The 25515-nt window shown below is 43.4% G+C and overlaps 1 protein-coding gene across 1 annotated transcript in view; it reads right to left on the bottom strand.

Moving 5' to 3' along the window:
- LOC111239024 (netrin receptor UNC5D-like) overlaps window positions 1-25515 on the bottom strand; it is a 161897-nt gene that overhangs the window by 50078 nt on the left and 86304 nt on the right. Inside the window, exon 2 of the mRNA XM_022768789.1 lies at window positions 15106-15312. Coding sequence (XP_022624510.1) covers window positions 15106-15312 — 207 coding nt within the window. The remainder of the gene's footprint in view (window positions 1-15105; window positions 15313-25515) is intronic.

The raw sequence follows: 25515 nt of genomic DNA, 5'->3' as shown, positions 1-25515 counted from the left end.
TAATGAATAAACAACACTCTACTGTTCCTGATGCAACGTGTCGTGCTGAAAGCAGACGAACTCACACAGGGCGGAGCGAGCTGCAGCTCTGCAGACTCACTCCAAAAACTGGTTTTCTGGCTCACAGTCAGAAACTCTTTTGACCACTACACAAAATAACTACAGTGATGCTTCCCACATCAGCCCGCATCATATCATAATGCAAAAGTGAAATGAAAAATAATTTCAGTATAATTGAAAGTCTTCCAAACACAAATGCATGAAGTACTGGTAATAAATAGACTCCCACGTAGAGGAGTAGCTATTATTTGTTTGAGTGAGGGCCACGGTGTTTCTGCTGAAGGAAAGATAAACAAAGGAGAGAAATCAGAAAGACACTGACTCCCAGGTTCCCTCACATTTGGCAGCTGGATCAAAGAGCTTAGTCCCATTTCCAAGTAGCTTGAAATGACACGGTGTTAGAGAAAACATCCAATAACCACTTAGTCATGTTGATGACATGTGGTCACTTCTCTGCATTCGGGGGAAACAAACATCCATTCAGCTCCTTCCATGGCCTCGTCCCTAGCCACCTGTTTATTTTCTGTGTGCCTCTCTCTCTGCTGCACGCTCCCTTCAGGCTCCCGCCGGTGGCTCCTGACAAAACGCCACAAAGCCGTGACAACAGACCTCAAGGTGGAGCAGCTTACACTTGCCCCTTCAATCACCTCCTTTAATATGTCTCTAATGTAGCCTCTATAAAAGAGTCAGGAAGAGATATACCAACGCCGGCGCTCACTTATCATCCCATGTCAGTCTCTTTCTCTCTCTTTCTCTGTCTCTCTTTCGGTCTGTCTGGCACCGGGCCTGTGGTGTGATTTCTCCCGGCTTTGGCCCATTGTTTCGCCTTGGCTGAGTCTGTGAAAAGGCTCTGAGGGAGCCGGCCAGTGCCAGCTACAAGTGAGATTTCCCTCGATAGATGTCCTACATGGACGGGTGAGGGAGGTAGTACTCAGAGAGATTGGCTCTCTTTGTCAGCCTGACTGTCTGAAGTCGCGTCATGACTGAGTGGTGCAGAGACTCTAGTGCGGTCACGGTGGGTGCATGGGTTCGGTGGGGCGCGCCGCGCAGGTGGGGGGGGGATTTTGTCTGAGGGATCCTTGTGAGGCAGCTGTGTACATAGAGGGTGACACGAAGAGGGGGGTGGCGGGGTGTTGGGGGGGTGTTGAGGTGGATGGATAGAGCTTTAGGAGAGCGTCTGTCTGATGTGAACCCAGCTTTGGGGAAACGGTTGTGTGATGTGACATTGCGGCATGCAGCTCGGCATGTGGGGGCTGTGAGGGCTGGCTGAGGGCCAGAAGCAGACGAACCCTGCTAGACAAGCGGAACATGCTCCCAGCAACATCTTCAGTCTGGTCCCAGCTGTGTGTGTCATACTTAATCCTGGAACCAAAGGGACGCATTACTCCATGCATAAAAAAATCATGATAATTCAACCATTAAAATGCTGTGAGTCCTTATTTGTGTCATTCCCCCAGTCGCCTTGTTTATGTTTATCCAAAAACTGCATGTCTGCTTATTAGGAGGCAGTTTTGCATACACAAGTAATTTTCACTCTGTGGGCCACTTCATTTGTTCCACTTCCATTTCTTTAACTAATAGTCTGTGACACTGAGAGACTCCGAGGCATCTCGCTAGTCCCCACCTTTCTCTCTTTGTCCTGACTTCGTGCCTGGTTGATGGTATCATCTAGGGATCATAACACACAACAGTGGAGTCGGTCTTTAACTGAGCATCAACGGGAACATATATCCATACTTCCTCTATTCATACGCTCTCCCTCAATCGCTATCTCCTCATCTGTGAATCTGCAAGAGCTGCTATCCCCTCCTTCAACGTGGTGTCCATTTTCAGCCTCTCTCCCACCCTCTCATCGCCCTCTCCCATTTCCAGTGTCCTCTTTCTCCCTTATCCCCTCTTTCTCTTATCTCTCCATCAGGGTATCATCCTTTCAGCTGAAGTCTATCGGCACAGATATCCCCTCTGTTCCGCCGTCCTCTCTCCTCTTCTTTCACTCTGTCCTTCAATAATCTCTTGAGTTCTATCACTCATTTCCATCTCTTGCCCCTCTTACAGTGTTTCAGCTGAGACAAAAATAAAGTGGTCTTCTGTGATAGGTCAGAACATGCATGCAGTGTGTCGCAATGGTATCTGTGTTTTGTTTACAGCAACCGCCCTCCTTTTATTTTGTCTTTGGATTTTAAGGCGAGCCTAAACCTCTGATTTAGTGTCTGTAAAGACTCGATACAGCTCCCTAAAATCATTCTAAGGAGTTTATCGGTGCGAGCTGTTTTCCTTGAAGGGGGGTTAAAATCTGGGTAGCAATGATTACATGGAATATCCAGCTGAGTCTTGTCTGCCTGTGGTTTATCAGAAGGCTTAGCAATTGCAAAGGGATAAAGAAATAAACGCTGTTGCGCTGAATTTGAAGGTACACTCCGCTGTGCAGCAATAATCATGTTGTCCAGAAAGCCGAACAATGTTCCCTCCTTTTCTTGGCAAAACCCAAATGTTGGTTTGAAAGATTATCTTCCTGTCACATCTGCTTCCCTGGCACCCCCTCAACTTCTCATTCTGTCTCTCTAACCTGTTGTCACTTCCTCAGTGCCCCCCCCCTCTCCCTGTGTCTGTGATTGTCTGAGTGGAAGTCGGTGCACTGGAGTCAGAGCCCGAGCCACACCAGCTGCACCTCATCACCGTAATCAAGCCCTCTACAAATACCCAGCTCTGCCTCTGCCACCCCGCCACATCGCAGCTTCTGCTTCAGTCAGCCTACACTTCCAGACTTTTTTTTTTTTGTTAAGTTGCTTCTCTGTTTTAGCCTGTTACCTGCATCCTGACCCTTGTCTCCTCTCCCCTGAAGTACCATCTGCTCCGTCTCTACCACCTGCTTCCAGCCCCCAACTCCCCCCCCCCGGCTCCTCGACTTGTCTTCCTGGTTCCTCGCACCGCCTTTTGTGTTTTCTTCCCCTTTGCTGCACCTGGGTTCACTAGTTCAGAAACTCCACATAACGGGTCATACTGAAATTTGAAGAAGGTGCATGAGAAATATTCAGAATCACGTTTTCACATCAGTGACATAAGAATGTAGTTTAAGAACAGATTAAGGATTTAGGATGTTAAACCTTCTGTGTTATAATTCCTTTGCTCTTAATGCTTAAGGTTCCTGACCGAGTGAAATGACCTGGAAGTATCTAAGTGGCAGCCATGACGAGAGCTGGTTGAATTCTCAAAATGAAAAGGAAAGGAGATTCAGTGATTCCTATCTTATCTCCTTTAGCATAGGAAACACTGGACCTTCCTTTACCAAAGGAAAGGAGGAAATTGCCGTCCCCGGAATTCCTTGACGCAAGCGACACACCATTGTAGTGTCACCACGGCAGACCCACATAAATGTAGAAGCAACAGAGCAGATGTTTTCTGCTTATGACACGACCCAAAACTGATGGAAATCCTTGTGTGATCAGATATACTTATGTCTGAATAAAATGTATTTATCCTGTTCCCTTGCTCACTTCCTTATTTCTATTATTGTAATGGCTCAACGTCATTAGGAAAGCAGAATTTCTTGTCCATGTGTTTATAAATAAAGGTGGTTGTGATCGTCTTTCCCTGAACTCTCCTTCACGTCTTTGTGAACAAGTGGTTAGAAAAGCAGCTTATCTTGACTTCTTGACTGCAGCCCATGTCTGATTCTTTCTTCCTCTCCCATGGTGCATTTCCGCTTTCAGTCTCAGGAGAGAGTTTCAGGCTTCGTCTCGCATCAAGCTGGACAGCCCTGCACAGCCATAAACAACTGCACAGTAAAATTTAAATACAGACTTAAATGTGTTCTTGGCAGACAGCTCTCTCTATTTGTGTTTACATGGGGCGGCCATTACTGTCAGCCATGATCAGTCTCTTGTTTCACAGTTCACATTAGGCTAGTTACCTTCGGCGCTAAAGCGAGGGCACACATACACTACAGCGTTTTTGATGCTCGTAAAGCCAGAGACTATGTTTGCTCGACATCACAAGATCCACTTGGGATGGGTTAAACACTTTGTCACGTGCACACAACACAGGTTTATTCTTTTTCTCAAACACCCACAGGAAAACTAACGACCAAACACAAGCAGAAGCTCAGAACTGCTTCTAAAATGTGTGGGGGGAAAAAAAAAAACAGCTTTATGTACCCAAAGATACAGTCAATTCAATTCCATTTACTTACTCATATTCCCGCTCTGACTCAACAGATGTGGATTGCAGTAACAAACCCTTCCCTCTGGTTGACTATTACATACTGCTTCCCTCTGCTCCCTTTCAGTCTCTGTTATTGTTTTCACAGAAAAACAGTCACGAGCAGCCTTCGCAAGAAACTTAAGTTGTGAATGAGAACAGTAATTACTAGATGAAATGCACCTAAATGAAATCCCTTCAGGTGTTTACAAGCATCACTGACTTCAGTCTATCAAAACTGCAGAAGCCGTATAGTGACGCTGAGCCCTCAGTGAGCCTGCAGGTTTCAATACAATACTCCAGGTACCAGGGCCAGAATCACCGACAGACACTTATTATTGAAAGTGGTTAATGCAGTAATGTGTGTGAGGGAGGGAGCCATGTGTCATGCTCAGTGACTTCTGAATACATGTTCCTCATCACCGAATGATTTACCCGACACTGAGCATTTCCTTCCACCGTTTTCCGTGAATGAATCGCACAGATGTTTAAAAAACGCAGACTAGTCTTCCATCATCCAGTTACCAAACTTGGTTGATTTTAAATTTTTATGACAAACTGATGACGGATTAAGTGTTCCCTCACAAGCTGAGAAAAGTTCTCCAACTTCTTGAGCTAAATAAAGTCTTAAAAAGCCGCCGGATTATCTGAAAAATAAATGCATCATCAGGAAGCTGAAAACAGGCCTGTGCTTCTAGAGTTGATATTTTGGATGTTGACTATTGAACGAGGTGATGGCTGCACTCAACAACATTGATCCTAAATGTATTAGTACTCAAAACAAGACTTTGCATCGGTGGTATTGATACTTAAATTCTCAATCTGCCCGACCATAACGCCTCTTGCCTTATTAATGTGACAGTTAATGATACGGTTTTGAGGTTTTTGAGATTTTTAGCCCGAGACACATTAAGCCTCACCACCAAGACTAAAACTAGATGAAAATAGTTTTGGTTTTCTTTGACTAAGTTGACACTGAAAGGTCCAGAATTGTACAACCCGTTTACATCTGGTATTTTTTTAATGTGTTCTCCTTATTCCCACTGAGATCGGATCACTGCATTAACATGTACTTTTCCTTATCTGGATACACTTCACATTTTAATACCAGACGTAAACTGCGGCTTAGAACTAAGACAAAGACCAAATAAAAAGTTGCTCACAAAATTAACACTGTTAGCCAGCCATTGTTTGTATTAGGGAACATATTTGTTGAAGCATCCTTGTTTTTCCATCCCAACCAACTGCCTGATTTTCATGGCAGCGCAAAGACAACAACAAGCGGCACATTGACACGTTGGTGTTTTTCTGTTTGGTATTTTCATACCCAGTGCAGTACATTTGGCACAAAGGTGCGAGGAAGGGCACAGGCAGATGGCAGTTTCTGACGCAAAGTGTTGGTATTTTGGTGAAAACTGTAGACGTGCTGGGAATAGACATCGGGAGGAACTGGGTTTGTTTTGGTGCAGCCTCACTCAGCAGATAATTTGGTGATTCTGTAATGAGTGCATATTAAACACTTGGGAGGAAATGTGCAACAAGTACACAAGAATCTGTCATCCGCAGGTGCTTCTTACTGAAGATATGAAAGCTTTCCCCTCCAGTTACTTTAATCAAAACCCTACGACCATTTGAAGGCTACAGGACAGACGTGTGATAAATCTGGAGCCTCCAATTTTAAAAGCAGAGCACTGGGCAGAGCGATTGCAAACAGTGATTCACTGTGTTTACATTGATTAAATCATGTGCAAACAGCAGCAGGTTGCTGCAGAATAACAGACAGACTTATGCACACATCAGGTGAGATCTTTGTCATTCTGCCACTTTATGTGACATGCTGCGGCCCGCGCCAGACACAAACTGCTCACACTGAAAAACACAGACAATTAAAATCATCTGGTTCTCATTACCACTCATTCTTGCTCTCTCTCTCTTGTCCTTTTTCTTTCTCTCATCCATAAACACTGGATTACCAGCAGGCAGTATTCCCATGCGTCATGGCCTCCTTTTTTGTCTGGCAAAAGTGGCATCTCATTTTTAATTCTTGCAGTGTATTTTTAGCTGTGATCTGATGTGATGCAGCAGAATTACAAATGTAGCTTTTCATTTATCCAATCATATCATATAAATGACTTGAATAAACTATTACTGCTTCTATTATGTATTTCCATTGTCACTGTACAAGTTTTCTTGAAGCCTACAGAGGGGTAGAGTGGTAGGTGCAGGTTAAGTACAGTAGATCAGTGAAAAACATCACAGGAAACATGACATAACTCTGGCTCTGCTCTTTCAGGAGCTCCACAGTTCGTCTTTAAATGCTGCACCATCTGCCTCTGGCTGCAGATTTGTTGTGCCTTATTATATTCACGTCAACAAACTCTGCATCAACAATATTATTTTCCTTCTCGGAGAAAGGCTCTCCTCTCCTTTTTCAAAATGCCACTCTGATTGCCACAGCTGTTCAAAAGGTATGAGGCCAGTAATGAGAGCAGGCTGAGAAGTTTCATGTTCATCACCACAGCCCTCTGTCTTTACTTCTTACCTCAGTGTTTGTTGATCTTGATTATCCCATCAAAAGATTCTGCCTGTCACCCAACTACACTCTGCTCTAGGCCTCCCATAAGTCTTTGCTGTTTTTATAAAGGCTGCTAAATCAGAGCGTTTAAGGGGAGGGTTCACTGGAGGCCAGTCACGGACTCTCTCCCAGCAGAGAGTGTTAGTTTATTGTCAAAGGGACCTTCAGGACAGATTACTGGCTGAACGCACTCATCTGGACTACGGCTGGGTCGGAGAGATGGACCTGAACTACAGGACGTGAAAAAACCAGGGTGTTTTTGTTCTTGTCTGGATGACTTTTTTAAGTTATGTAAATTAATAATTAAATCACTCATATGTGCTCGCTAATTACCACCAGCAGCTGGCTAACGTAGCTTAGCAGAAACACTTGAAACATGGGGAACCAGCTAGCTTGGGCCCTGTCCAGTGATAACAAACTGCAAGAACAACAGATCGCTGTGCTACAGGCGGTTATGTGGTGTATGTTGAATGGCCTTCACTTATATTTTGCTTTTCTAACTCCTATAGACCGCTCAAAGCACTTTACACTTACTTTATCAGTTTCTTTACCATTATCCTGCCCAAGGACACTTCGAAACGTGGACTGGGAGAGCCGGGGATTGAACTACTGACCTTCTGGTTAGTGGATGATGCACTCTACCTCCTGAGCTGCAGCCACAGCCGCCCCATGCCCCCTGCAGGACTACTTCTAAGTTGGCATCACTAACTTCCTTGAGTCTCCACTGGTTGCTGGGGAACCTACTCCTAACCAGTAAGCAGTCCATCTTTTGTGCTAAGCTACGCCAACCGGCTAAACAAACATCAATCTTCTCATCTAACACATATTTCCCAAAGTGTCAAGTTTTGGTTTGTCAGTGCGTCATGTTCTCACCGGACGTGTTACCCACTACACATCACTCTTCCAATACTTAATTCCTTTTTTCTCATATTTGAGTAAACAACAAAAGACAAAAGCATCAACTAATCTTAAAGTGAGAGGAAGTGTTTGCTGTCCTGTTTTATCTGAGGAAACGGTTCTTTATTGATAGATGAAATATATATTCAGGTTGACAGCACACCATTGCTCAGTTAATGGTTTGAATAGCACAGCAATGTTAATATTCATGATAACTGCATAATGATAATAAATGGGCTTTCATTAGACATTCTACAACCTGCAATATATCCTGCAGTGGCACATGACAGAAAAGAAACGCTGGTGTTTACTCTGTGTTTTCTCCGCCTGTGTACAATGTGTAAATGGAACCGATGACTGTAAAATAGTCATACACAGATGTTTGAAGAGTCTCGTGTCTCTGGGCAGAAAACTTTTTTTTAAACTACTATCCTTCATGCTGAGACCACAGTATATAATACATAAACCACAAGTCAAGAAAAGACAATTCCTTCATCATCCGACACTTCTATATTTGTTGCTGTCTCAGTGAAGTGACGGGAATTAAGTTGCATGTGGCTTCCTGCTTTGAATAAATGTGGTGTGCCCAGAACAGGCAGCTGTCAAGTGCACAACCCTGCAACAAAATGTTTTTTTAAAGTATCTCTCTTGCACATAATAAGGATTAAAAATTTTGTGCATTTATTTCTTCTAGTTTCATTCTGCACGTCTCTTCTGTTGGGAAACATTTCAAGAAGTTGCACGTTTTGGAAACCAAGTATATTTGACATTTTTGGGAAGCACTTCTCATTTTCTTCAGCGTTAAATTTGGAGAAGTCACAAGACAAATGCAGCTCGCGCTCGCTCATTGTCACGGAAAGTCGAACTGTCAGGATTAGCTCCCGAAGAGGAGAAGATGAGTTGCAGGTATGAAATATTTGGTCATTACATGCTGTTAAAAATATCTTTTTACTCTGCTACACATCTAACAGATTGAGAAACACAGCACGACTCATCCAGTCGGAATAAACCGCGGTGTGCCAGCTTTTTCTCATCCTTTTGGCAACGGCAGCTGAAGCTATTCACACAAGCTATAATGGATATTTTCTTCTTTCTGTTTCTACATTTCTTTTCCTCGTCTGCCACTCTGTCACCTGGAAGGCACATCCGAGCTAAGACTGAATCTGAGGAAAACAACACAACACGAGGCTAAAATATATCTCCCTAGCCGAGTTAGCTGCCTCTGGACAGACGCCATCTCTGTCCTCTGCCTCTAACCCCCCTGGTCAAACAATGTTAGGGCATGTGTTGTTGAGTCCGTCTGCATTTAATTCACAGCTTACTGCTTTAATAGCTACAGCCCCCTGCTCGCTGCTGAACCCAGGGGCCATCCTACCACCTGAGTCAGACTATAATAGCTTGTACTGAGATACAGCTGTTCAACTGCCTTCAACAGATGAAGCTGGATAGACAGCCAGAAGTGTTTTCAGCTGAGGCAAAATGTTCATTTTCTCAACATGTAGCATGTCGGCCCACCTCTGCCTGACGCAGTAACATAGACGCAGTAAGTGACAGGTGCTGTTTAGAAACACTCACTAAATCCCCTGGTCAGGTTCTGAGAAATCCTCTGTATCCCACACCTGTGAACACTAAAGCATGCCCAGGCAGCAAAGCCACACATCAACATGCAGGGCGGACCGTCTAGACGTTTCAACCAGAGCACACAATATCATAACACAAGTGGATGCATTTGAGCTTAGATATTTTTGTTTGTGTGCAAGTGCTAAGAGAAAATAAAAAGAAAGAAAGACTTCTGGCAATGGAGAGAGTGAAGAGGAATTAAAAAAAAAAAGAAAAGAGGAGAGACAGAGAAAAATATGTTACTTTCTAATCATGTCGTATTTGTGCCAAGAGCCAAGCATCTGTTAAAGTGAAGTTGTCATTTTATCCAATAAAAGTGAGTGTCAAGTAAAATCAGTGTGCAAAAAAGACTGCTAGTGTTTTTGCACAGCTTGGTGCCGACTCAACTCCACTCGCTTTAGGCACCAGGTACTTCTTCTTCCATAGCAGTACTCCCTCGATGCACGGCAATGAAGCTATTGTGCTGTCACCATTAACGCGACACAAACATGAACAATGGAGGATGTCGAAGGGAAACCAAACAGAGAAATGATCAATTGACCATGGCTTTGCAGGTTGCCATTCTCAAAGTATAGAAGAATAACTAACAGAAATGTAACAGGCTACAGTGAAGCGGTGCACAGTTACTTGGCACGTACTGATGATGCTCTCTGACCAATCAGCAGTCTGCAGTGTTTTTCCACGTCACCTTTAAGTATCGCCACAGCTTGCTTGGAACCTCGGTGGAGGTGATACCGAAAAAAGGGACCAGGTACCAGGAACTATCCACAACTTGTGCCTGATGGAAAACCAAAAAAAGGCGAGTCGAGTCGAGTTGAGTCGAATCGAGTCGAAACTGGATAATCATAAACTCTGACCTGCTGCTGGCGCTAGATGAAACGTCAGGGAGTCAGCTAAATCAGAGAGGTTCATCCTCAGGCGACCACGAATGTCTGGACAGAATCTCCCAGCAATGACGACTGACGACCACCTCCATCCTGAGAGCCACGGTGCTCGTGTGGCAATAACATAAACAAGTAAACAAATAAGTAAATGAATGAATCTAGATGGGGAGGTGACGACTGTAGCGTGTGAATACTGACGTTCGGTGATAATGCTGGTGTCTGAGAAACACCATCGCAGGTGATCCTGAAATGTAACACATGTAACCTCATGTTGAAGCAGCGCTCATCTTGTTTTCTTTTTTAACCTGAAGCATTGATTGATGGGGTTTCAGTATTCTGTTTGATAAACATGCTTTTAGGAAAGACATATCACACTATTATTATTATTATTATTATTATTATTTTAGACATTATTAAAGTTTTAACACAATTTCACTCAAATCCATTGGTCTAAAATCTCTCTAAATAACTACTGGCTATCATATTTTCCATTTTAGTTTTCAAAGCCATCACGATTTATGTGAACAAAACAAATAAAGACATAATGGAGTAACATCTGAACACAAAAGCCATCAACATGCTGATTTAACGTTAGATTGAAAGGAGGGATGTGGAATCTCAAAATTACGACACGCTCGAAGGAACATCTCCACTGTGTGAACACGGCGTGTTAAGCAATGATAGTTTCGACATTCGAAGTTATTTACCACTTTCAGAGGAAGGCTGCTGGAGCGTGCAGTCACATCCAAGTGTGGGCTGTAAAATAAAAAAAAATAAAAAAACGTGGCCAGGTCCAGTGTTCTTAAAAAATCAACTGGTATTGGCATTCATTTGGGGACATTTTGTTGTGGCTTCATTTGCTAACGTGGCTGTAACCGTCTCTAGATATTTCATATCATGTCAGAGGACTCCGTCTTCATGCTTATTTTGTGGCTTATCTCCTTGTTTGCCAAAACACTGAACTGCTCCATTCGTTTTTCAGTTTGCTCCCTCCTGTGTCTGATTATAAGGCTGTATTTACGCTGAGATGATCACTGACAAGGAGGATACTGAAGTTTTTACAACAGAGCAACTGTTGTGCTGTGATAGTGTCGCAGTTGTGGGTCGTATATAAACATGTAATAAATGGTTTATAACTGTAGCTGCATGGAGATAAAAGCAGGTCTGGGTAATCAATTCTCCAAACAAATTCATCTTCATTTGAATAATCTGATATTGAATCTTTCAATATCTGCCTTTCACAGTCTTGTATCCGCCCTTCTCACGCAACGAGATGTGGTCACGTGAGACAAAAACACGGCAGACGTAGCTCCAGGTCTGAAGGCAGATGTGTTGCTGCATTTCAGATTTAAAAGCTAAGACAATGAAGAGCTGGACAAAAGCAAAGCCATGTGCAACAGAAGAAGAAGCTGCGTGCACACTGTAGCTGCTGCACTGGGGTACGTTAGCAATGCACATTACTCAGCTACCTATCACTTCTGGAGAAACTGTTGGTCATGTTAAATAGAAAGTGCATTAATATAACAGCCTTGGGGTCCATTAGTAATGTAAACATTAATATTTTTAATAATGTACCAGGTTAGAGGAACAATTTACAGCATTAGTTTTCTGAGACAAGTGGTATCGTAACTGAGATATCTCGAACTGAAACAGTGTAATGTTCTAACTACAACCCCTCCTGGGGACACCCGAGTGGAAACTGCTGTATGAACAGATGATGAATGACAACACAGTAAAACAAGTAGAAGTTATAATTGTTAACAAATACAATGATACTGATTGTATCTACTTACAGCTACATTACACTGTGTTATAAACCAGAAATCGAATATTTGTATCGTGCTTATAAATACTAAATAGGAGGAACTCAAAGTAAAGTGTTCCCAATTCATCAATATTTAGTCCCTCATCACTATCATGAAGTTGCTCCATTAGGTTTTGTTAAGTGAGAGCCAGGTGCAGTGTGCGACATAAAACTGTTGACTAAAAACAAGGAAAGCGTACATTCAGTACAACCCAAAATTAGCGATGAGGATTTCTGCTGACCTGACACCCCTACCACCAAACTACAAGGTTGAGGTAATGGAATATATGGAATGGATTGTGGTCATTCTAAACGCGGTAGATTAAACCTGCAATAACTGATGTTGTGGACACTTTGGGGGCAGCGGAAACAAGCTCTGCACACAACACTGATATATTTTCCACCTTTTAAGTTGATTTAGCAAACGGTTGTCTGCTCACCATTCATTCGGTGTCGTGTTTCTGGCCTCCTGCTGAATGTAAATCCAATATCCACTCGCTTTTAGCTCTCTTTTAGGTCTGCGCTGATTCCTGGGAGAAATATCTGGCTCTTCAGCCGCTAAAGGCTCCACTACAATATGTTCACCAGCTAATTGCTAACTTGTTTTGTCTGTCTGCCGTTCAGTGCTAGGCAGCAGAGTATTTTTTATTCTATTTTATTTTGCTGCCTACTTGAGAAAACAACACTTTGAGACGAGTGACAGTGAGCAGTAAAGTTATGGGCTGGAAAACTCAAACAAGCTGAAAGATGCTCTACACCTCCAAACAGCTGAGAGGAAGCGCAGAGGCGATAACGACAAGCGACCCTTTTCACATAATCACATGATACGTTGTTATGACAAAAATATTTCTTATAGCTGCCTTAAGCAGCTAAACCAACTTAAAAGTGAAGAAAACATTGTCATCAAGGTTAAAAGACACGTTTCTGAGAGACGATGCATTTAAAAAACACAGATGAATGATATTATTAGCAGGAGGATCGAGTCACGAGTTCATGCAGGCAGTTTCTAGCAGCACGCTCCACAAACAGCGCGATGATTTTTTTTCCCCTGCCTTCATTAAATTTAAACTTTGCCTGTCTATCTGTATCACTGTCACCTCGGCTTTGAGGTCTGGTGGTATAAGCAACAGTCTGAAGTGTTGACAGACAGGAAACAGCCCTCAGAATAGCATACACAGAAAACTTCCACAACAACTCAAATGCAAAATTGTCGAGGTATAGACGTTCATGCAAATATATTCTAGCATGGGGAAATAACCAACCTGGCTAATGTGTCCCGTTTGGTGATGATGTTTCTAAATCTATTCCTCTGACGCTCCCACATTTTTAGCGAAGGTCAAGGGTTCAACTGAGGCGAATAAAAAAATAAAAAAAAGTACACCCATTCTTTTCACATCTTCCAGCAGCCTGTAGTTAGGAGGACACATCCTGACACACTTCAGGCCCAGATAGATTTCTACTTCAAGAGATACGAGTGCAGGTGGATTTTTAAGATGCTCTCCTTTTCAGGCTTTTATTCTCTCTCCCTCACTTCTTTCCCTTCTGTACCTCTCCTTCCCTTCCTCTCTTGTCTGTCCCAGTGGAAGCAGATATGAATGGCGATAAGGAGCCAGAGGGGAGCGGAGCTGTGAATCCAGACCACAGACAGTAAAACTTTAGAGGTCCATTATTAACTCTTGGGAGGGAGATATTGATGGGCGCTGTGTGTTAAGCAGAAGATTGAACACTGACGTACTAATAGCAGCCAAGCCAGCAAGTTATAATCCAATCAGGTGATGGTTACCAGATGTTCAGTGCAGACCTCTGACCATTGAGTGAAGATTCTCACTCATCCAGGTCATTGTTATCCAAGAGGGGCCGAATCAAGGGCAACTGGACTTGGTTGTAGACACCTGAAGACCTTTCACCTCTTGTCCAAGAGGCTTCTTCAGTTCTGAATGACTGGTGACCGGGAGCCCCAGGTATCTAACCTCTGTCGGGTCGTCATCAAGGCCACTGATGTCACTGGTTTTGCAAAAGAGGACCCCACAATAAGACAACAATAACTTGCTTAATTGGACTGCAACAGTGGGGGCCAGCCCTAAACATGAAAGTCCATGACTGACTGACTGAGTGACAGAGTTGAATCATCCCTTCACCGACTTTTTTTTAGAAACACTACCTAACGACAAAGAGGCCGAGAGTCTTTCCCTCCGCAGGCACACCTCTCTATGCTGATTGCAGGTCAGCTGATGTGAACGAGCTTCTAACTTCCTCTCTGAGTGATCACAAGTAAATACATCTGACATCACAGCACGGTCTTTGTCTGTAACTCGTGTGTGTGTGGTGATTTCTGTTGTCAGACGACATCATGGTTATTACATCAGGATGATGAGCACTAAGCAAACAGAGACAGGGACCAGGCAGATTGTAAATAGCCTACGACGCCATCCAGCCAAAGGTTTTGACCTAGTCTTGTTAATTCCAGTACAAGTACGTTGTGGGGAAGAAAGAAGGTATAATCCAGTTTTTGTATTATTTCTATTCAATTTGCTGTGAACTATTGAGACATTAAAACTCCACTGTGAGATGATGCAATGAAAACAGGGCGCTTCAGACAAAAGAATGGAAAAATGTCAGTGGTTTGAACGGATTCATTTTGAAGTTAAAACAACAACAACGGCGTTTCTGCAAGTTGCATCAGGAAAAAAAAAAAGAGACACTATTTGGAGTTCAAAGTCAAATCCTAAAATTGAACAAGTTGGTGCCTTTCATGGTCTAACAGTTGTCATTTCAGTTTAGATCAAATGTGACACACAGTATGCGCTCAAGAAGTGAGTGCAAATATATTTGCAGGGTTGGACATAGCTGTAGGCATTGTCATAAAGCCCCATTTGGAAAGTTCATTCTGGAGACTTCGCTTCTTGCTAACACAGATATGAATTCTACGCTCATAACTTAAAGTGACAGGAGAGTGGCTTGACAGGAGAAGAATTTCAATTTAAGTCGCAGAGTGTATATGTTTGTATACATCATGCGAGTGTGCGTCATGTTTGTGTGTCTCTGTGGACCAGCGTCTGCTGCTGTACCTGTCCCCAGGTCGGTGTGCTCCTGAGACATATGCTGGCTCTGATGGACCCATTCGCCGTTGCACTTGAAGAAGATTTGGAGAGCGGGCCGAGCCTGACACCGGAGCTTGATGGGGTTACTCTTGACGATGTAGGCGTCGACAGGCTCCTCCAGGAAGTGGGGCAGCGTCCCAGATTGGCCATGCTGCAGGGCTTCACCTCGGGCGCCTGGGGAACAACACGAGATTAAAGATTAAAGAGAGACTCTGTATAAAACAAAAATAAATACTGAGAAAAAAGGGAAGAGAAAAACAAGATATTTATTGCTGGAATTGTCTTCAACGCAACAAAACTAGCTCTCTCTCTGTCTTTCCCCAGCTTCCTCCACTATCACTCACTCCCACCCCCCACACCCCCGCAAACACACCCAACTAGTAGCCATTACTCCTTGCAGCAACGTCTCCCTCAAACAAATGGTTTCTGGAGCGCAGTGTGAGAAATAACACGACAACACCAGAACTCCACCCCACCCCCACACCCCCCACCCCCTGCCACAGCATTACAATACAATCATTTGTAGAATTTATCCACTTTCACATCACACTGTTTAACATTTTAAATACACAGAGATGCATCCGATGCCACAGGGCATTTTGCAGGAAGCTAGGCTAACCTGCAAAAATATTTATGATAAAAAACATCTTGGTTTAGTTAATATAGAAATAATTAGTGTCATTAGTGTTTTTGTTTGCTACAATATTTTTTTTTGTGTAAAAGGTGAGGTGGTGTTTAGGTCCTGTGGGAAATGTGATATCTCAGCTGCACTGTTTTTTTGTTTGTTTTTTTGTTTTTTCTCTGTGTAAAAAAATAGAAATACAGCAGTTAGATCGTGAGAAATCCTGATTTTATGAACCGGCTGAGCGGCGGGGACAGCAGCTGAAATATGTAGCTGTTTGTATCTCAATGCAACTCTACTATAGCAATGAGTGTACACACTTTTTGACAGGCGGTGTGTAATGACACTGCATGATAATCACTTGTTAAAAATATCAACAGGCATCCTTTTCTCCCAAAATAAAATAAAAGGTGATGAGCATGAATAACAAGAACAAACACCTCGTTGAAGAAGAAGAAGAAGAAGAAGAAGAAGAAGAAGAAGAAGAAGAAGAAGAAGAAGGAGATAAAGACATCAGACTGTTGATCAGGCAGATCTACAGTCACTCCATAAAGACTCCTTCACTATAGTCACATGACTCAGCCGAAGGATTCACAGACAACACACCGACAGCACCATTATCAGGTATTACTCCCTTTCCTCCTCTGCCGCTCTGAGGTGTGTTCCAGCCGGCGTACGTTTCGCTACTTCTGGAGGCCCCCGCAAGTGTAATTACACTCCGACTAATCCCCTAGTTTGCTGGAACCTCTTTCATGCAAGTGTGAAGGGTTTAGCGAGGCAAACTGTCCTGCACCCGCCCCTTCCCGATTCCCCAGCTCCCCACTGCACACTGCATGCTTTCTCCACAGCGATGGCTGTACCTGAAAACCCCATCAGGATTAAAGAACCCACTCTCTCTTTCTCTCTCTCTCTCCCTCTCTCCAGCTAATCTAATCCTCCTACCATTCCTGCCGGATGTCTCCTGATTGAGGCGAATAGATAAAAGACTCTGTGTGATTCTCCGGCTGTGAAAATCACAGCACTCGCTCTGTGTTTCGTCTCCCCTCCGTGCGACACATTCACATTCTCTTCCTCATTCCTGGAACTGAGGCTGAACAAAGAGACATGCTTTTAATTTCAAAATGACTAGCCCCAGGCAAGCTTTTCTTGTACAGAGTGCTCCAATTTGTTTTGCGCACAGAGCATTGACATGGTGTTTGTGTCTGGATAGATGCAACACATGAGACGTGAGTGCACATCCAGACAATGATAGATGGGAACATTAATACACAAACATGCACCTGTCAAACAAAGCCACAGCCTTCCATGTAATGACTCATTTGTTAATAGGGCAGGTATTATATTAATGACTATTTAATGCCACTGCAACTAATACCTCAAATGTCAACATCAGCAGCAGCAAGGTGGAGTAAAAGCTTTACGGTCTTTATCTCAGAGTTAGCTGTCCATTCCTTATTTAGCAGGTGGGATAGTATTGCAGCAGACAGATTAGGAGAGACACAGGAAAGGGAACTCTGGTGTGATTTAACCTCAGGCTGGTGGTGGGACATGTGACTCGGGGGGGGGAAACACAAGCACTTAACCGTCTCTGGGAGCAGCACAGCGTCGTCTTTGCTCCTGAAATTGCTGAATATAGATCACAAAGTGCGACTGGGCAACGGCTATAGGACGCCCCTCCGGCGTTGCACCTCGCGGTAGGTACACATGCTGTTATCATGCGAGACGTGGCTCAAACAAAGTGGCTGCAGAATGTAACGCTGCGGGGGGGAAGTGCGTGGTGGTGGGGTCTGTTTGCCATTCCAGCATCCTCCACTCGTTTACATCTCGTGGCCGGCGCGGGGCTGTTATTGGTTCATCTGCATGTTCCCAGGACCCAATATCTCTCCTCAATTTGCTTCGCCGCTGTCACTCAGGAGCCCGCTGTGCCCCGTGCTTCACAGTTTTCACACTGATCTACAACCAATGCTGCAGCCCGGCAATAACACATAAGGGGCACAGAAACATCTAGCCCAGTCTGAGAGGAAAACAAGATATCAATGCCAAAGGGCTGAGTGATGGCTCTATCAGACACTCTCCCACTCCCTCTCTCTCTCTCTCTCTCTCTCTGCCTCCCTGTCTGTCTCGCACACAAACAAAGTTTTGTCCTGGAAACACAGTGGAGGGTGCGAATCCTGCGTCAGCTGTGATGCAAACCAGTAAGGGGAACTCGCAGGCGTTTTTTAATTTCCTCAAGTGCAGCAAACGCTCCATCTATTCACATGCAAATTTAAAAGCAATGGGTAAGTGCGGTCTCTTATGTCAGTTCAATGTATTCATAGCTTTTAGTGAAAATCTAAAAGAAATGAGGGGGAAAGAGCCCCTAGCTGACTGGGCTAATTTAGTGATGCCTTTGGGTGGTAGCTCAGGCTACTTCACACAGAGAAAGATGACTGCTGCTCCAGCACACTCGCAGTGATTTGGAGAGACTAAAGGCGGCAGCCGGGCTGATGATGTTTGCCAAATTCTACCTCCACATACACACATGCAAAATCATATCCCGGCAGAGGAACCGCTGTCCCGTTTCCATCTGAAACACCAGCCAATCCGACACATAACCGACGCACTGATCGCGGAAGATCAAGGTCAGAGGTACCGCAGGTCCTCCAACTGCCTCTACACAAATACTGGGCCCCGGCAGGCATGTCTTCTCCTCCTGCTGCCTTTTGTTCCGTATACAAGCAGCCAGAGCAGTTTGTACACCGGCCCCCATCTCATCAAATTTGCAGATGACATGGAACGTCTTTCCCCGCCTCACAGCTCAGACTCAAGATCATGGCCAAGGTCTGACTTGTCGTTGCATCACTGAGTTCATCCAGTGATGCAACGACTCATGATTGGATCTAAGGTTGGCGGCTTTGGCCACAAGATCATATGACGATCTTTTTGGGTAGAATTGCAATCTGCAGTCTGTTTCCACTCTGATTTGATTCTGAAAGTCCTGACTTTTGATTGGTTTTGATTCGATAGTTCAGTCGACGCCGACCCGCTAGCTCCTAAAACTCCGCCATCTTGGACTGCAGCAGGTGATGTTGGTTCTTGTTCTGCTCAGGTGGAGAACTGGTGCATGTGCCGTTACGGTAACGTTAAAAAAAAAAACCTGTGTAGACTGTCACATACGTCCCCCAGTTAGTGAAGATATGGAGCGAAAGTTTCTCGGGTACTATCTTTGAAAGTAAGCTGAGTTTGTTGTCAATAATTAACTGTTATTCTCTTTTTACTGTCAGCGCCATGAACTTTTCATGCATCTGCTGATTCCACTCACCCAGTATCAGAAAGACAAAGTGTCCTCAGCGCACTGTGACCCATGCTCGCCCCGTCACCTGAGGCCTCAACACAAGCCACAAATGACAAACAGTCCGGAGAGCCGGTGCAAACAAAGATGACACATCCCACATCCTGTACACTCACACACACACACACACACACACACACTCTGAATGGCTCCCATATGTTAAGCAGTTCCACTTCCTGGGATGCAGAATTGATTGCACGAGGATCCTCTTTGTTCAAGCAGCTGTTGCCTTCTGAACCTGAACCTCTTGCCTCTGCTGCACTTTACAGGAAGTAATTATAATACCTCCTTAACACACACGCACACACACTTTGTATGACATGGGCTATTGAACACAAGTTCAAATCTGATGGCCTTTTGACAATTTGCACAAAACAATTAGTCTGGGGGTTAATATGGGTCAATGTTTGTGAAACAACTGCAGCTTCATGTCGCTCGTCTATAAAAGGGTTGTCAGGTCTCAATATCATTATAATTGGTTGCTGCAGTTTTGGGGAGATTTTAGGATTTGTTGCTTTTATTTTGTCAGCAACTTTTTTAATCATGTTCAGAATTGACTTTATGGCACAGAGGATTATACATCAATGCCTGTATCTGCTTATACAGTATATGTTCTGCACTACAGCAGCTCCTAGACACTGTACCTGCTGTTAGAATTGTGTTGCATTGTTCCTCCCTGCAGACTCCGACCTGCACTAAACCCCCGATGTGGATAAACAGGTCTGATCATTTATCGGCACATAGAAAAGAAACACGAGGTATAATGGATATAAATGACCTCGTGAGCTCAGTCGCCACAATACCAGCACTCTCTACACTTTGCTGGTTTTTAATACAAGTTTACTCATTTGTGCCGCTTTGTGTCTGCTGTTTCCGGGTGTTCTTCATGAATGACATTCACCAAACCAGACTGAATTTAAATACCCGCTGTCACAATGACACAAGAGCGATTCTCTGATTTCAAACCTCCAACAGGTGTGAGGCACCGCAAACTGATCTCCCTCACTAATGCTGCATGCAAATCACCGGCACGACCGGGAAAAAGGGAGGCAGTGTTTTGTGTGTCTGTTTGTGTGAAAGAAAAAGGAGCAAAAACAGAGAGTGGGAAGGGAATATATGGGTTTAATAAAATGCAACATCGCCTTAATGTGTTGCCCAATAATCAGTGGCTTGAAGCCTTGAAGATTTTTACAACACATCTCATTTTCAGAATTATTCTCATGTAACAAGAAACTGTCCATCCTTTAATATTCAGAGGCGCTGCAGTTTTTAAATGTTACCGACTAAAAGACATCTTGGATCTTCGCTTTCATTTTATTGAGATGATAAATAACTGAAGAAAAAAAAACAAAAGAAAAAACTGGACAGAAGCACGTGAAAGTTTTTCAGCTGCTTTAACTCACGGGACAACATTCGCTATTATTAAAAAGGAAGCAGCTGCTTTGCCATTAATTAACAAACAAATATACTAATTAATTCTTCATTTGTTAATTAAAAGTCAGTGACATTATTATTTGTTAATTGCTTCACCACTCTGACATTTCAGTAACAGGTTTGAGGAACAATGTGCACGGTTAGTTGGGGTACATTTTATGGGTTTTATTTGCTGCTCCGTGTCGTTGCCTCCGTGTAAACAGGGACTTTGAGGCTAATGTGCCTGTGTAAATATATGAATAAATACAGCTTGGCAATGGTCAACACCGTATTAATGATATATGCCCGGTGTGACGTGTCTTCATAGGCAGCGTTGACGCAGATCCGCGCAGCAGATGGATGGTCGAGATTGAGGATGAGAGGTGAAGCTAGCAGGAGGAGGTGGGGGTGGAGGGAGACTGGTGAAGCAGATGATAGGTGGGTGTTGAAGATAGTGAGAGGCACTGGGGGAGCATCTGTTCAGATCATCCAAGTGCACGGCAGGAAGACACAAAAAAAAAAAAAAAAATGTTCAGCATTTTCAGGAAATGCTTATAAACATGTGAGTCTAAAAAGAAAAGAACTTCTTTTTTGGCTCCTCAGTCGACTTTGGCCCACTGGAGGGCCGCAGTCTTTGCGATGCACAGCCCACACACACACACACACAAACACACTTCCTCTCCGTCTGCAGAGATTTGTGAATGACAGGTACGCCACAGGGGAAAGATAGATAGGCAAAGGTGGGATTTCTTGATCTCCCAACAGAACAGCAAATGGGGTGAGAAAAGGCGGCAACACGTGAAAGCCTGATTGTGTTCTGTGTTTTGCAGACACTACCCATGATTGAACCACATCAAAACATAGCAACCTACAGCTTGAGGTGTTCCTCTGACATGCTGGCAGGTAATGAACTGCTCAGGAACTATGTCTTATGTTCACCAGGTGGAAGCACGCGGATGCTGCTCACAAAATGTGACTTCACTGTCGAGGTGAAGCGCAATAGGTTGCCACGATATTCTAAACTCTTGCAAAGCTGAAGCAGGACTGAATTCAAGGAGGAAACCAGGATATAGCCAGATTTGATACCATTATTTAAAATCACATCTCTGTTTCCCTTCTGGTTCCTCTCCTCCCTGTCCCCAGGCAAGTCTCAGAGAGACTTCAATTAGACTGCAGAGATGCCTGGAGCTCTAAATCTACTCTCTAACTCGTAATTTCTTTGCAACGGGAGTCACACAAGCAATACGTTTCTGCTCTGCCTCTCCGACTCTTAAAAACAGCACGGCCTCAACAGAAAGAGATGCCAGAGCGCTTTGTTCAAATATTGATGCAAACCTCTCATCTGTCATCTCAGGACACAACGGGCATGCACGTACACACACACATGCAAAAACACACACATGCAAAGACACACACACACACACACACACACACACACACACACACACACACACACACACACACGACCAAAGCACTGCCAGGCAAAGACAGTTTTTCTTACACACGTCAGATGTTGTCCAATCAAAACAAGACCAGACAAATGTTGACTCTTTGCTCTGATGGACTATTTCACACTTAGATAACCACATTTTCTTTAGACTCCATTTCCTGTGTTGATTCAATGAATTTTTGCTCAAACAAAGCAGGAAAAACATCAAAAAAAAAAAAAAATGTCTGCTTCGTTTCACTTTATCAGCAATGTCCTGCTTCAAACTCAAAGTTATACACACACACATACACACAAACACACTCACACACACACGCTCAGCATGAGCAAACTCTTATCTGTTGGACAGCAGCCCCACTGAAGCAGTGGGGGGTTAGGAGCCTTGTTTAAGGACACCTGGATGGTGGAGAGGAGGGAGGGAGGGAAGCACCAGTCATAACACTTCCCCATCAAGATTTATCCTGCGTATCTGTGAGGAGGAGTACAGTAAGTGTGTGTGGGTGTATGGCATCCGACTCCTGCTGCCTTAACTTTAGTGGAATGGAAATGACACCTGACTATCAAAGGGACAAAGCGTTCATTTTATGTGTATTAATAGTAATGGTACAACATTTTGTACAACATGGCTGCTTGCAAGAGGAGAGGATCTGAGTTGCTCAGAGTGTCGAGAAGCTCGTCTGAGTTGCCTTAAACTTTTTAGACTTTTTGGTCCTGGGTTTTGTCTCTCAGGCAACATCCAGAGATGTCTTCCCGGTGGAAGTTGCTGGGGCTATGTGCAGAGGATGTTAGAGGAACACGACCGTTCCAACTCATGTAAAAAAATTTCAGATTAAAAAAAATGTTTTTATTCAGATATTCTCCTAAAAAATGCAATGGAAAATAAATGGGAGTGGCGCTGTTAAGATATATAATGTTTAATCATACTAAAAGGTCCCATATTGTATAAAGGTCTCTGTCCATATGTTGTGTTCTTACTGTGAAAGTATCAAAGGGCTCAGTCCACAAACTGAGCCAGAAACTGAACCTTACAATGAGCCGTCAGTACTTCCTGAACATTGTGATGTCACAACTATACAGTCACTGCCCTCAGCCGTGCCCAAAGCCCCGCCCACCTGGTTGGTTTCTCTGAGTGTTTTACTTGAAATCTAATGTATTTTTATTAGATCACTCAGAAAACAGTCAGCCAATCAGAAGAGAGGCTCAGAGCCTCCTCTCTTGTGATTGGCTCACCGGCCTGCTCCAGAGAGAAGCCTGAGAGAGGAGGAGATGAAAAACTAAACTGCGATGGAGATACATGCGATTTTCTTATGTAAAATGAAAGTGTCAAACGTGGGACCTTTAAACTTCACTCAGGTTTTAATATTTGTGATGGGAAGCATTTTGTGGCAGTTTCAGGAACTTTGGTAATTTTGTGTAGAAACTCTGGTGCAGATTTACTGTTTTGTTTTCATCTTAATTCCTTCAGATGTACAGTGTTTTTCTAAACGCACCACAGGAGGAATACATTTTTTTTTTGTGGGGGGGGGCATGAAAACAAACCATCAATTTTCTTTTTTTTTTTTTTAGGAAGAAAACCGTGTGTTTGAGCATGTGCACAAAACCAGTGCGTGTGTGTTTGTGTACAGTGTGTGTACACGAGTGTGTGTGTGTGTGAATGCGTGCCACCTACAAACACCCAGGTGGTGTATGTGTCTTCATCGGTGTTGTGACAGCTCGCCAGCCTGGTTTTGGCAGGCAGGAGACACTGCTTCCCTCAGCTCTCCCAATAATCAAAGAGTAAACATGCTGAAGCAAAAGTGGGTTACCTGGATGTCAAACCGACAAAAAAAACAAACAAAAAAAAACATCTCCCATCTCTATCCCGTCAACCACTTCTCCATAAGATTTTGCTCATATACATTAACATTAGGAGGGAAACAAACTCATCTAAATAAACGCAGCAGACATTTGAATACGCCTTTCATATTCAGCGTGTCAAAGAAATTCACTGGAAGACTTTTTCCTGCTCCAAAGAAATGAGGAGTATAAACTAAAAATATGACAAATAAGCTTTAGCCTCGTGTATATCAGCACAGAGAGCAGGGATTATCCCACAAAATCCACTCAAACTTGTGACTCCACTTTTCAGTGACTGGGCATCGATGATGGACAGTACCAATTTAAATAGAAATACAAACAGTGGCGCGTGTTACGTGACAGTTTGTGACAATATTTTCCTTGAACTTTGCTTACACTGGCAAACGGTAAAAGAGACATCACTGTTCTGTATGACTTATACGTCACCTGATCTCCTATTAAATTTATAATCCTTGATACTTTCATGAAATCAAACCCCACTTTTGATACGGTTTATGTTCAGCAACAGACTATTATAACAATCTATTTACTTGCTTGCAGTTAGCTCTCCAGGTTTTATCCCTCCAGCAACAGAAGAACTTTATTAGACCGACGCATTTCGGCTTGTGGTGGTCATCACGAAACACACCACAAATAACATTTAAATAAGATGAGACAGAAAAAATATAAAACAGCCAATCACATGTGGACACGTGCATATCTGCCTATGGGGCTTCTGGGACCCCAAAGGAAACACTTACATTAAAAAGATTATTAATTGAAAACAATTGTAAAAAGTGCCATATATGTGTGAGGCAACAAGAAGCAACATAAATCACACAAAAGTCATCATAAAAATCCATAAATATACATGAATTGTGAGGAGAGATTCACAGGAAGTTCAGCCTGTGTGCTCGTTTACTGTTTATTTATTTAATTTTAACTCACTGACATCAGCCTCACTGTTCACTGTTCGCTTTCCTTCAGTCGTAGCAGAGCTAATGCTAACGCAAACTCAGCATTTCCTACTGCTGCTCGTTCACTTCAGAAACATTCAACTGACAAAACATTGTAACGGCAGAAAACGCAATGTCTGTGTCACAGAGGTTAGAGCCGACGGCGAATGTTCATCAAAAATGCATCTACAAAACGAGACATTTTTTTTTTTTTTTTTTTGACAGAGGATCAGTTTTAAATATTGCAGAGAGAAACAAAGCAAGGCAGACAGCGCACCACCAACTTCTCAGTGAGGTAACCAGCTCTTTTACTGAACTCTGCTGTTCTGAGTGACTGCTCATGATGGTAAAAAGCCAATTATTTCTTTATTCAAACAACCCCAGCTTCTTTGGCTGCCCCCAAAATTCACAACTAAACCTTACTTCCTGTTACAACCAGCAACCGTGCGTCTCCCTCAGTCAGTCAGGACTGAAAACTTTGAGGATTATAACTTTAAAACTCCATTTTGTGTGGGGGGTGCAAAAATAATTTAGGGTGTAGTTACTTTTTAATTTGTCGAACACTCAGGACTCCTCTTCTACAAGGTTAACTTCTTTGTCTCGGATATTTATTCATTATTCATTCGCTCCTCAAAAGGAGAAGTCTGAAAAAACCCTCAATGTGACCAAATAAAACTGACGGCCAAACTATTACCAACAACCCATCTAACATGTTCTTCTACAGACCGACACCTGAATCAGTTTAATGATCTGCACCTCTGAGGAGTATCTG

The sequence above is a fragment of the Seriola dumerili genome, unplaced genomic scaffold, assembly GCF_002260705.1.
Source record: "Seriola dumerili isolate Sdu_G_001 unplaced genomic scaffold, Sdu_1.0 BDQW01001845.1, whole genome shotgun sequence".
Classification (NCBI taxonomy): Eukaryota; Metazoa; Chordata; class Actinopteri; order Carangiformes; family Carangidae; genus Seriola; species Seriola dumerili.
This window is presented reverse-complemented; position numbering and strand designations above follow the sequence as displayed.